This window comes from Misgurnus anguillicaudatus, chromosome 1, assembly GCF_027580225.2.
Source record: "Misgurnus anguillicaudatus chromosome 1, ASM2758022v2, whole genome shotgun sequence".
NCBI classification, from domain to species: Eukaryota; Metazoa; Chordata; class Actinopteri; order Cypriniformes; family Cobitidae; genus Misgurnus; species Misgurnus anguillicaudatus.
In genome coordinates, this window is record NC_073337.2 from 12,054,906 (window position 1) to 12,067,717 (window position 12,812).

General features: G+C 36.3%; 1 protein-coding gene across 3 annotated transcripts in view; it reads right to left on the reverse strand.

The window, feature by feature from the left end:
* The window catches only part of tbc1d22a (TBC1 domain family, member 22a), a 175,712-nt gene that overhangs the window by 16,624 nt on the left and 146,276 nt on the right, over window positions 1-12,812 (reverse strand). For all 3 annotated transcript variants that reach the window (XM_055191480.2, XM_055191478.2, XM_055191479.2), the window contains one exon: window positions 12,670-12,765. In XM_055191480.2, the coding sequence (XP_055047455.2) occupies window positions 12,670-12,765 (96 nt within the window). The remainder of the gene's footprint in view (window positions 1-12,669; window positions 12,766-12,812) is intronic.

Below are 12,812 nucleotides of genomic sequence, written 5' to 3' on the forward strand. Positions count from 1 at the left end.
ACGCTCACTTACCCAAGCATTAGGGCTGCTCGCCCAAAAACACCAGCATCCAATTTATTTTCTTTCATCATTGTTTTTAGACTGTTTTTTGTCTTTAATGGGCTGTCTTGAGCCCAGACTTTAAACTGGATCTGCTCTTTTTTTTAAACAGTGTAAACCTTGTGCAAGTTTCAGCTACTTAAACATGTTCTAGTTACCACCAGGTGGTAGATGCCATAACTAAACCATCATAAAACACTTCACTGCCTAATACCGACATCTATAAATAGGATAATAACAGGAAATGTAGCAACTGCAAAGAACAGCTGTACTTTGGATACAGTAAATCAGTTCTGTACAGTAAAGGAGTTTGATTAGTTTCAGGTTGGTGAAAACAATGATTTATGTACACACAAAAAATATACACACAGAAAAGACTAATATGGTCTACAAATAAGGAGTTCAGATGCAAAATGAGAGTGCATCTTATGCATTTATTTTATCAGGCTGTTATAGGTTCATTCATTTTACTGTTATGTCAAAGAAAAGGTTATTAGTCAATAATTAAAATGCCTTATATCTAGGGCTGGAATGACACGTCGACGTGGTCGATTATGTAATTACGTCGATTTGCCGGAAACGCGTTGATGCGTCGCAATGTTTACATTTTAGTATGAAGGCGGCATCAGCTCTGACTGGGTCACCTGTGCATGTACATCTTAATAGAAAACATTCTGGGGCTCTCAGATCTCAAAATGACGAGACGGCAGCGTAAGTATTTGAACTATTACAGAACGTTTTTACACAACAATAGAATGCAGGCCATATTGTGCTTAATACAGCTGCGTTTACATCTTAGTTTAATATGAGCTGCAAGACGCCCGACTGACGCAACATTGCATCGTGTCTGTGCAGTATATACAGTAAAATAAACAATATGAACAGTAAATAAAGAGCGGGACATGTTTAACTTCTTATATTAAGAAGTTATGAAATAATAAGTTACTGTCCCACTGAGAACTGATAGGCATGTGCTCGCGTGCACTGAAAGGCAGCTGTCAGTGGTGACTCTGTGGAGTTCCCAATTAACTTATTTTTTTGCGAATATGTGCGCAGATGTGTTTATTTTAAGTAACAGCAGCGTAAACGCTGTTTATAAAATATTAGAAGATTATACTAACTAAACTTGTTTTTACCTGGAACTTAAGAAAGGTTAAATGTTAAAGTTGATGCTAAATGGGAATGCAGTACTACTAATAGTAATAATATTAACAGTAATGGTTACATTTTATAAGGGTTCATGAATCATAATGAACTTAGTTTTACTTCAGTCGACTAATGCTGAGTTAACGCATGTACTAATCATAAACTAATGAAGAGTCATCATTAAGTACAACATGACATGTTTTTTTAGTTGTTAGTTAATGTATTAATAAACAACAAATTCACGTGTTGAATCATGAGTCATGTTGTATTTAATGATGACTCTTCATTAGTTTATGATTAGTACTAGTGCTGGAACGATAAAGAGCGGGACGTGTTTTTATATTAGTAAGGAGTTATTTTTCAGTTTGATTTATTTTACTTCTTTAATATTAATATATGCCTATTTTATTTGTTTAAGGTGACTAATGCCCCTTTCGCACTGTTTATGTTAGGCTGAATTTATGTTGGACTTGTTTTTATGTGATTTGTTATATTTTCCTTGGCACTTCCACTTTATCTTTCATATTGAAAATTTTGGTTTGTGTATTTATTTAATTTAGAAAATGCTTAAATAAAACGTTGGCATTAATGGCAGATGTTACATTTACATTTGTTGGTGAATTATATGTATAAAAAATCATTAGACTATTTGATTAATAAAAAAAATTGATAGATTAAAGGTGCTCTAAGCGAATTCACGCGTTTTAGACCATAAAACATTTTTTGTTACATACAGCCAACATCTCCTCACTCTCTGCTTGCTACCTGACCGCTGATCAAACTGTAAAAAACCCAATCTCTGTAAACAGCCCCGGCTCCACAAACGGTAATAACAACACAGTGGCCAAACCTAGCACCACGAAACATAACAAAGTGTTCCAGACAATAAATGACAAGAAGGATTTGAGGGTGGGGGTTGGTCGCATTCATGAAAGCACGGAAGGGGGGGGGGGTTAGCTATGCTCCATTTGTTTGAAAACATTTCAAACATCAACAAAAAGTGACGTTGTACAGATTCGCTTAGAGCGCCTTTAATCAGTTGAAAAATAGTCGATAGTTGCAGATCTACTTATATCTTATTTTAGCCATTTCATTGGTATTTAATTAATTTAACTTTTTTTGCAAAAACCTCCACTTCTAAAAACCTTCTTTGGACTAGACAAAGTAAACAGTTGCAAAATCACTAAACATGCAACTATAAACATTGCACATGATCAAAGTCAGAACGAAGAAACTGAACCACACATTAGCGGGCACTGTGATGTATGTGACAGCCACATTTGAGTTGTATTCAGACCCAAATTTGAACGTGATACACGGCCGTTTCACGCGCTGTCATTTATCCAGTTTGTCTTATGTGCATTAAGAGGACTTTGGTGAAAAATCAATGTGGTGTTTAATTATGGCAAAAACACAGTATTTCTAAATGCCCTAAGCCGGGATGAAGCGGATTTAAAACAGATTAACGTATAATACATGCCGAGAGCATTCAATCAATATCATTCTTTTTGAGGCAGGTGGCATTTAGCGGCTTTTGCATCTGAGCTCTTCATGTCATCTTAAAACTTAAATCTTAAGTCTTGGTCCCAGAGATAAACATTGTAAATGTTGATAATTTGTCTGGTAAAGTCTCTGTCAATTGCAAAACAAAGTCAAAGTTAAGTTTTGTAAAAGTGTGAAAGAAATACTACAGTTCAGGTACAAATTTTTCAGTAAGGTTTAGTACTGTGGATTTAAACTGATTGTAAGACCAGACACAAGTATGGATCATTAAGTCCTATGACAGCTGCCATAAAATAAGATGCTGATTGTTTTGTTTGCTTTTGAGGACGGGCAACTGTCGAAATAGTAGAACAAAATGCTATAAAAATCTTTCAGTTTTTGTTATATTAAGAAAATGCAACTGCCTTTGCTTTCTTTCTGCCCCAATACAGATACCCCCCCAAAATACTCATTAATTGTCCTCATGCCAAAAATAGAAGCCATTACAAATGCCCTGAACTACTAGGAGTTCAAAGAAATGTCAGTGGCACACAGAACGCTACCATTTCTGTGAAACCTTAATAAAACTGCACAGATGTCCTCATAATTCAGACTAGCATTATGAGACGAGAATCACTATTTTAAAGTAATAGTTCACACAAAAATGAAAAATCATCTCCACACACATCCATTTTTCTAACATGGAGTATATATTTTGCAGAATATACACATCCACAAAAGAAAGTGGGAATGCTTTTGTGTGCCATAAAGCACCATAAAACTGATTCAAATGATCACTATATTTCAAGAGTTCAGAAGCTTTGCAACAGGCTTTGTGGGACCAACGAGAGTTGTTGTTGTTGTTATTGCTAAAAAACAGCTATTTTTGTCCCCTTAAGTTAGATTTAAACTTGGCGCCTGATGGCAAAATATGGTTCTTCTGTGTCTTATATCTGACGAAGCGAAACAATGTTTAACTACACAAAAACCATGAATGAGAAAAAGGCAGAAAACGACTAATTTGTGTTTGCTTTATTGACAGCCCTGTCCCATTTACTTTAATTGTATAGGCTACTATAAAAAGTTATGTGATCAATACATTTTGACAACATATAACTTATAAAAATAAGTTAAGCAATTTTAACTTTTTTATAAGTTAAGTCAAGATTTAAACTAGTAATTTGAAATAGTAAGTCAAAATGTGTACAACCAATTTGATTATAATTTAGTAAATTTAAAGTAGCAAAACATATTCATATGAAATAGATAAACTTGATGAGGCTGAGTTTACTGATAACTGAATTTTCATTTTTGGGTAACTTAAACTGATACTTAAAATAAACATTTTACGCAATAACAGCAAAAACATTTATCTAATTTCCTGATTTTCAAGAGTATTTAAAGAAATAGGTGTAAAAAATAAATAAAAAACAGACTTCTGTGTTTATATATATAATTGTTTTGTTTGCTTTTGAGGACGGGCAACTGTCGAAATAGTGTATATATATATATATATATATATATATATATATACACTATTTCGACAGTTGCCCGTCCTCAAAAGCAAACAAAACAATTATATAACGTTTATATAACAAGATAAACGGCATTTTTGAAAAAAATGAGTTACTGCCAAAATCAGTATTATATCAGGTCAGTATTTAAAAGTAAATTCTTAATTTTACGCAAAATCCAATATCCACAATATTCTGTCATCGTTTTCCCCTTTTTTCCCAAAACGCGATATACAGTCTTGTTCAAAATAATAGCAGTACAATGTGACTAACCAGAATAATCAAGGTTTTTAGTATATTTTTTATTGCTACATGGCAAACAAGTTACCAGTAGGTTCAGTAGATTCTCAGAAAACAAACAAGACCCAGTATTTATGATATGCACGCTCTTAAGGCTGTGCAATTGGGCAATTAGTTGAGGGGGGTGTGTTCAAAAAAATAGCAGTGTCTACCTTTGACTGTACAAACTCAAAACTATTTTGTACAAAAAATTTTTTCTGGGATTTAGCAATCCTGTGAATCACTAAACTAATATTTAGTTGTATGACCACAGTTTTTTAAAACTACTTGACATCTGTGTGGCATGGAGTCAACCAACTTGTGGCACCTCTCAGCTGTTATTCCACTCCATGATTCTTTAACAACATTCCACAATTCATTCACATTTCTTGGTTTTACAGCATTTTTGATATCACCCCACAAGTTCTCAATTGGATTAAGGTCTGGAGATTGGGCTGGCCACTCCATAACATTAATTTTGTTGGTTTGGAACCAAGACTTTGCCCGTTTATTAGTGTGTTTTGGGTCATTGTCTTGTTGAAACAACCATTTCAAGGGCATGTCCTCTTCAGCATAGGGCAACATGACCTCTTCAAGTATTTTAACATATGCAACCTGATCCATGATCCCTGGTATGCGATAAATAGGCCCAACACCATAGTAGGAGAAACATGCCCATATCATGATGCTTGCACCTCCATGCTTCACTGTCTTCACTGTGCACTGTGGCTCGAATTCAGAGTTTGGGGGTCGTCTCACAAACTGCCTGTGGCCCTTGGACCCAAAAAGAACAATTTTACTCTCATCAGTCCACAAAATGTTCCTCCATTTCTCTTTAGGCCAGTTGATGTGTTCTTTGGCAAATTGTAACCTCTTCTGCACATGCCTTTTTTTTAACAGAAGGACTTTGCGGGGGATTCTTGAAAATAGATTAGCTTCACACAGACGTCTTCTAACTGTCACAGTACTTACAGGTAACTCCAGACTGTCTTTGATCATCCTGGAGGTGATCATTGGCTGAGCCTTTGCCATTCTGGTTATTCTTCTATCCATTTTGATGGTTGTCTTCCGTTTTCTTCCATGTCTCTCTGGTTTTGCTCTCCATTTTAAGGCGTTGGAGATCATTTTAGCTGAACAGCCTATCATTTTTTGCACCTCTTTATAGGTTTTCCCCTCTCCAATCAACTTTTTAATCAAAGTTTTAATCAAACTGTTCTTCTGAACAATGTCTTGAACGACCCATTTTCTCAGCTTTCAAATGCATGTTCAACAAGTGTGGGCTTCATCCTTAAATAGGGGCCACCTGATTCACACCTGTTTCTTCACAAAATGATGACCTCAGTGATTGAATGCCACACTGCTGTTTTTTTGAACACGCCCCTTTCAACTAATTGCCCAATTGCACAGCCTTAAGAGCGTGCATATCATGAATGCTGGGTCTCATTTGTTTTCTGAGAATCTACTGAACCTACTGGTAACTTGTTTGCCACGTAGCAATAAAAAATATACTAAAAACCTTGATTATTCTGGTTAGTCACATTGTACTGCTATTATTTTGAACAAGACTGTACGCCATTCCTCCTTTTCTCCAGAACGCAATAAATCCGCTCCAGATATTACAGCGCACCATTCCTCGTAATGTAAACAAACATGGCGACGCGATGAGTACACGGAATCCTAGTTTTCCTCATCCACTTTGTACTTCGTGATCAACAAACAAACAAAAGCAAAATAATACTTTAATGGCATTGATAAACCTGTGGTTGTTTTCTGTGACGGGAAAGATTTTAAGTCATCAACATCCAATAACTTGCGCGAAAGGGACTCGGGAGACGGGTGCTTGTTCTTCCGACAGCATCTATGAAGTTTATGTGATTCTAACAAATTGACCCCAGGGGATCTTATGAAAAACTTTACATTATTTTACTCAAAGTCAACGAATATCGAGCAGTATCAAAACATTTTACAGCGGATCACTTAAGCGACGGCGTCAAGTATAACCGCAGCAATGACAGTGATCTTAATATGACAAAGTAAGTGTTTCGATTAATGTCAGTAATGTTTATTTTTTATCAGTGTATACCACTAGTCAACTAAATAAATATATCATGGCAAAGATGAATGCACATTTATACATTGATTGAATAGATTTTATAGATAGCATTTTGAAAAAAACTTGTCATGGATTTATTGCATTTTGTGGAAAAAATTATTCGTTTTTAAAATAAATCTTTGAAAATCAATATATGGATTTGAATTTTTTATGTTTTTATAACCTAAAGATGCTATGTGAAAGTTTGTAACAGAAAATAGTGGTTTTCATCTTGTCACTTTCTTGGTATAGAAAACACGTTTTTACCAAAATTTGTCAAAATGGATTTATTGCGTTTTAGAACCAAACTCTTCATATATATATATATATATGTATGTATTTACATTTCTTTAACTGTTACATTCATCAATAAACCCTTCATTTCAAACCACGACTTATTCTGTCTCAGTCAGAGTCTATTTCATGCGGTCTGACCCTGTGCAAATACAGGGAACGGTTCACTGCTCTATGATTGTTTGCTCACTAATCTACTTGAAAAATCGCCTAAAACTGAGTCTGTTCCCACCCTGCAATCTATCTCGAAGTTTTCCCGGCTAGAATTCTCATCAAGACCTGCAAGTCTCCAACAGCTGAGAAATGATGAGGTTTAAGGTACTCCAGTATTTCTTTGAAAAGCAGTCCTAATCAGAAGAAATTCTGAAATAAAACTGCCTTTTTCTGATGAAGAGAAAGATATACATAATACAAAGGGCTAAAGGAGACAGTCAGATTGATGGCCAGGCAGAGGCCGTCTTTAAGAGATATATCTTACTCATGCAATCTTCTGTTATAAAAGGCCATAGTCCCCAAAGACAAGACTAATTTTCACAGTTTGATAGATCCATAACTCCCTCTCCTCCGACTGGAGACGTATTTAATTTTTAATATAAGGTCTTTCCTTCAATCTCAATCTCTGCAGCTGAATACAAATGATCTTTAGAAGAAGAATCAAATTCAAATCAAATCGAAAAAATCAAATCACAGACCTTTTTACACTTACTCTGGAATTATACCCACTTTGCTCTACGGACATGTTTTCAAAAATGGCCTCCAAAATTATCTTTAATCCATCGTTGACACTAGGTTATGCGCATTAAAGATACGGATGTGCCAATCTTCATTCATTAAACTGATGTGATGTGTTACCAAGATGCAATCGTGTGACACTGCCTTACTACAAACATAAAAGCTGTGCCAAGAAAGCTACTTTACAAGTATCTCACAAAAATGGAAGCTACTGATATTTCAAAGCATTTAACCTACAGGCTAAGTGCAGTATCTACGCAAACACTGAAACTGAGAAAAATGGCTTTAAAGTTTTTTACACCAGCCAGTCAAACATGTTACTGCAATTTTGGCACACACATTTCTCTGAAATGGGACAAAATTTAACCAGGAGACTTTGTCACAAACACAACAGATCTCACAAAGCCCATTTTAACCCTTAACTCACTTTTGACCAAATGCGTAGTTACTGCGCTTTCGCTTTGTAGGGCAGAGTAGCAGAACTACTATTATACTACAGGTTACTTACAGACAGTAGCAAATTACACTTACACTCCACTTTTTTTTAAAATAGGCTCATTTTCCAGCTCCCCTAGAGATAAACATTTAATTTTTACTGTTTTGGAATCCATTCAGCCGATATCCGCGTCTGGCGCTAGCACTTTTAGCATAGCTTAGCATAATCTATTGAATCTGATTAGACCATTAGCGCTCAAAACTAACCAGAGACTCGATATTTAAAACTTGACTCTTTTGTAGTTACATCGTGTACTAAGACGAACTGAAAATTAAAAGTTGTGATTTTCTAGGCAGATATGGCTAGGAACTATACTCTCATTCTGGCGTAATAATCAAGGACTTTGCTGTTGTACCATGCCTGCAGCTGGCACAATGATATTACGCAGTGCCCGAAAATCGTCCCTTGCTATTAAAAGTAACCATGGGGATTATTTTTGGACACTGCGTATTATCATTGCGCCTGCTGCAGCCATAGTATTGCAGAAAAGTCCTTGATTATTACACAGGAATGAGAGTATAGTTCCTAGCCATATTGGCGTAGAAAATCGTGACTTTTAATTTTCAGTCAGTCTTAGTACACGATGTAACTACAGAAGAGTCAAGTTTTAAATAGGAAAAATATCGAAACTCGTTGGTTATTTTTGAGCGCTAATGGTCTAATCAGATTCAATGGATTGTGCTAAGCTATGCTAAAAGTGTTATTTTTCCGCCAGACGCGGAGATCGGCTGAATGGATTCCAAAACAGTAAAAATCAAATGTTTAACTCTAGGGGAGCTGGAAAATGTGCTTATTTTCAAAAATTTCAATCATTTTAAGCTTTTTAGGCACACAATATCTCACTGCCAGATATCTATTATAACAGTGAGGATAACTGCATTAAAGTTCTTATAAAATACTGAGAATGAAATAAATAAATAGGCTTACTGAATAAAAATAGCAATACAATTTTTCTCTCTCATTATCAAAGTTTATTCACACTTTAATGCCAGAATTTCCTATTATTTATAGTATGTTGGGTGTCACATGAAAAAGTGATATATGTGTGTAGCTTCTCAAATTAGTCACTTCACAGATGAAATTTCATTTATTTTATTTTCAAACAAGAAAACTGCCAATATAGACTTAAGACAGCTAGAACAGAGGAAATGTAAGTATATAATATGAACTACACCTGGAGGGACACTTGCTAGAACAACAAAGGAACAAAGAAATGTGGGGGATCGTCACACTGGAATTTGTGTAACACCAAAATCCTCTCACTAAGACAGATATTTACCACACCAGTCCACCTTTGTGTTTTTATCTCCATCACGTCATGCACAGCATAATAGGCATAGGCATAATGTCAGCAGTCATGTGTTTGAAAAACAAATCAGCAAAGAGGGGCAGAAAAGAATAGAGAAACAGGGAGCCAGAATAGGAGAACTCATCTTTCTGTGACACACACACGGTACAGCAGGGTAAAGACAGAGAGGCCTCAGGCTGTTGTCTGAATGCCAAACAGCGGCCGAGTGCTGCAGCACTGGTGCAGGGGATAATCCTGAATCACTGAGCACTGTAAACACAATAAATCAACCGCCCCACAACACACTGCTGATACACACCACCGACTTGCTGCATATTCAACAACACACACACACAGACACACTGAGCAGCCTATTCATTCTGCAAGATGATGCACAGTTAAAGGATGGCAAAGATTTAGAAACAAGACAGCAAGAACATCAAAGATGTGTAGATGAAAACAGCTGCAGTTGGGGGAAAAAAAGAAGGGAAACAGTAAAAAAGTGGTGATAAAGAAACGCTATACGTTTTTAATAGTATTAGTAAAAGAAATTCCAATTTGACAACACTGATTTTAAAGGTAAACACCACAGTTTTACTATGTTCTTATCTCAACTTAGACAAATTATTACATACCTATCTTTTTTTTAATGCATGCACTTCATTTTTGCACATTGCGTTGTGAATGTGTTAGCATTTAGCCTAGCCTCATTCATTCCTTAGGATCCAAACAGGGATGAATTTAGAAACCACCCATCATCACTCCTGTGAACTTCCCCACTCTTGCTCAATTTTCCGAAGTTAGGAGTGATGATGTTACTGTGCGGCAAAGTAAGTGCTCTTCCGCCATACAATATAGTTCTCATTTTTATCCACTTAAAAAAAACGTCACGTTTTATTTTGTGCCACCATACTTACTCGTTAGTGGTGCACGGGTCAATGTTTTTTCCAACCCGCAGGTCCTGGTTTTATGAAATATTAGGCCCAACCGCACCACTGTATCTATTTTTACAACTAGCACCGCCCCGCACCCGCGACCATTAAAATAGACATACTAGGCATTTGTAATGTAAATCAAAAATTCAGCCTAAATGTCCTTAGAAACAGCCATTAGATTACATCACCCTGTAAACTGGCAACAACATACGCAAATGAACCATTGAAACCAGCATGGTCATATTAATATTGAGATAGGACAATGATAAACATTTTCAACATTTACAAAGCAGCGTTTGTATTATCTTTTCACAAATTCCCTACCTTAATTTCTCCCGCAGATCGTCTTTCATCTTTTTATTCTCCGTTTGTTTTGTTTTTGTGGCTGGCAGCGGGAGCTACTTGGCGCTTCCGTGACGTGAGGCCGAAGGTTTGGGGATATCAAGTTACGTTGCCACGTAGGCCTACGTAAATTAACCTTATCAAAGAAAATAATAAAATATAAAATATATATATTCCCAAATATTTAATATATGCTACAGGGAATTAGATGCAACATACACGTTTTTTTATTTTGTTTTTAATGACCCGCCTCGCAATAAAATTACAATTTCTTTACCCGCCCACACCCGCGGGTTACCCGTGGGTTACGAGACGACCCGTGCATCACTATTACTCGTGTAACTACTCATGTAAGAGTCTTTAAACAGGGAAAACATGGAAGTGTTTGGTGGCTTCTAAATTCATCCCTGTTTGGATCCTAAGGAATGAATGGGGCTAGGCTACATGCTAACACATTCACGACGCGCTGTACAAAGATTAAGTCATGCATTGAATAAAGATAGGTATGTATTAATTTGTCTAAGTTAAGGTAAGAACATAGTAAAATATTGAAAAAAGGGTGGTGTTTTCCATTAATACACTTTCTGGTCTTACTGTGAACTATTCAATAATAATCAAAGGCTAAAACGTCCAATCAAATCATGATAAAAGAAGTTGTTTTACTTGGACATCCATCATCTTATGGAACTTCGTACATATTTTACGAGGTGGCTTATTCGTACACCACATTCGTAAGTTTTTTTTTTATGATCTGCTTTCGCCCCGTGATGCTGGGGTTGGGATTAGATTATTGTTTGTTTTTTAATAATTGTAAATTTTTATACGATTTCCTTTTATGAATTCATACAAATCAAAAAAGTCATAAAATATGCACCAATGTGTTGTGAGTCAAGTTTCTGAATTCAAATCTGAAACCGCATCCACAACTGATTTTACTTGTGTAATATGTCCTAATTCCAACTGACAAGGAAAAAAATCCCTATAATCAAACATTTCCCTATGGATAAAGTGGGCACTCGTATTTTAATATACAAGTAGGAATTTAAATTGGAATGACCTAATACTGAACTCAATTATAACATGTAGCATTAAAAATTAGACTGTAACGTTTGAACGACATACAAACCTGCCACTAACTATGAGCAGGATATAAAACTGCTACTGTACATACCTAGTAGAGCTGGCAAAAATTCTCCGGTTCTCATGCGTGTCTCATCAGTGCCAAATTTCACTGAGAAGATCGCAAAACCATGTTCATAATCGTAAAAAATAATCGCTTCCGATATTGTATGCGATCTTCTCAATGAAATTCGGCTCTGTGTAGTAAATGGCGCTCCATCTGAAATCAGGTGAAGATTTACTACTAATCCCTGAACAGGCTTTACTGATGAGACACGCATGAGAATCGCAGGTAAATTTTTTTTTGCCCAACTCCAATACCTAGTAGTACAGCTTACAAGTATTGTCTTTGGTTACTGCTACTGTGTGAGCAAGACAATGTCAGCTGCAAGAGTAAAGTCAATCAAGAGATGCAGCAAGTTATGACATCATACTGAAGAATATCTGGAATGACATGAGGGAGAGTAAATGAGAGATATTTTTGGCTGAACTATTCCATAAGTGAACAGAGTGAATTTTGATTTAAAATTCATGAACAGTTACAAGGCAAGCGATTGAAGGAAAAGACAATATCTAGTCAAGCAACAACAGCTGAGGTACTTACTATATAACTAAAATCATATTGTACTTTTGGCGACATACTTCGTCTGTCTGCCCTTTCCAAGCCTCCGTAGCTAAACACTTTAGCTCTCTATCGCATGGAACGAGTAAATGCGTTTGAGGACAGGAAATGGAGAAGTCTCAAAGGTACGCCACAATGTCACCTTACAGCAGCTGCTGTTGTCATCACACTAATGCAGGCACGCTGACCCCCAGACCTCGTGAGTTAATGAGGAAGGAGGGGGCTCATGCAAGGACGACCCTTACTGCAGCTCTGGGGCCGCACATAAAATGACACAAACAATCTTTACCTGGAAATCCTTCTCCTCTAGTATCTCTTTCCTCCACCGGACCAGGAAGGCGGCACATACATACAAATGGAAATGAGAGAATCCTTCTGGCTCCGCCTACAAATGGAAGAAGAAATTACAATTAGAGCTGAAACATCTCAAGT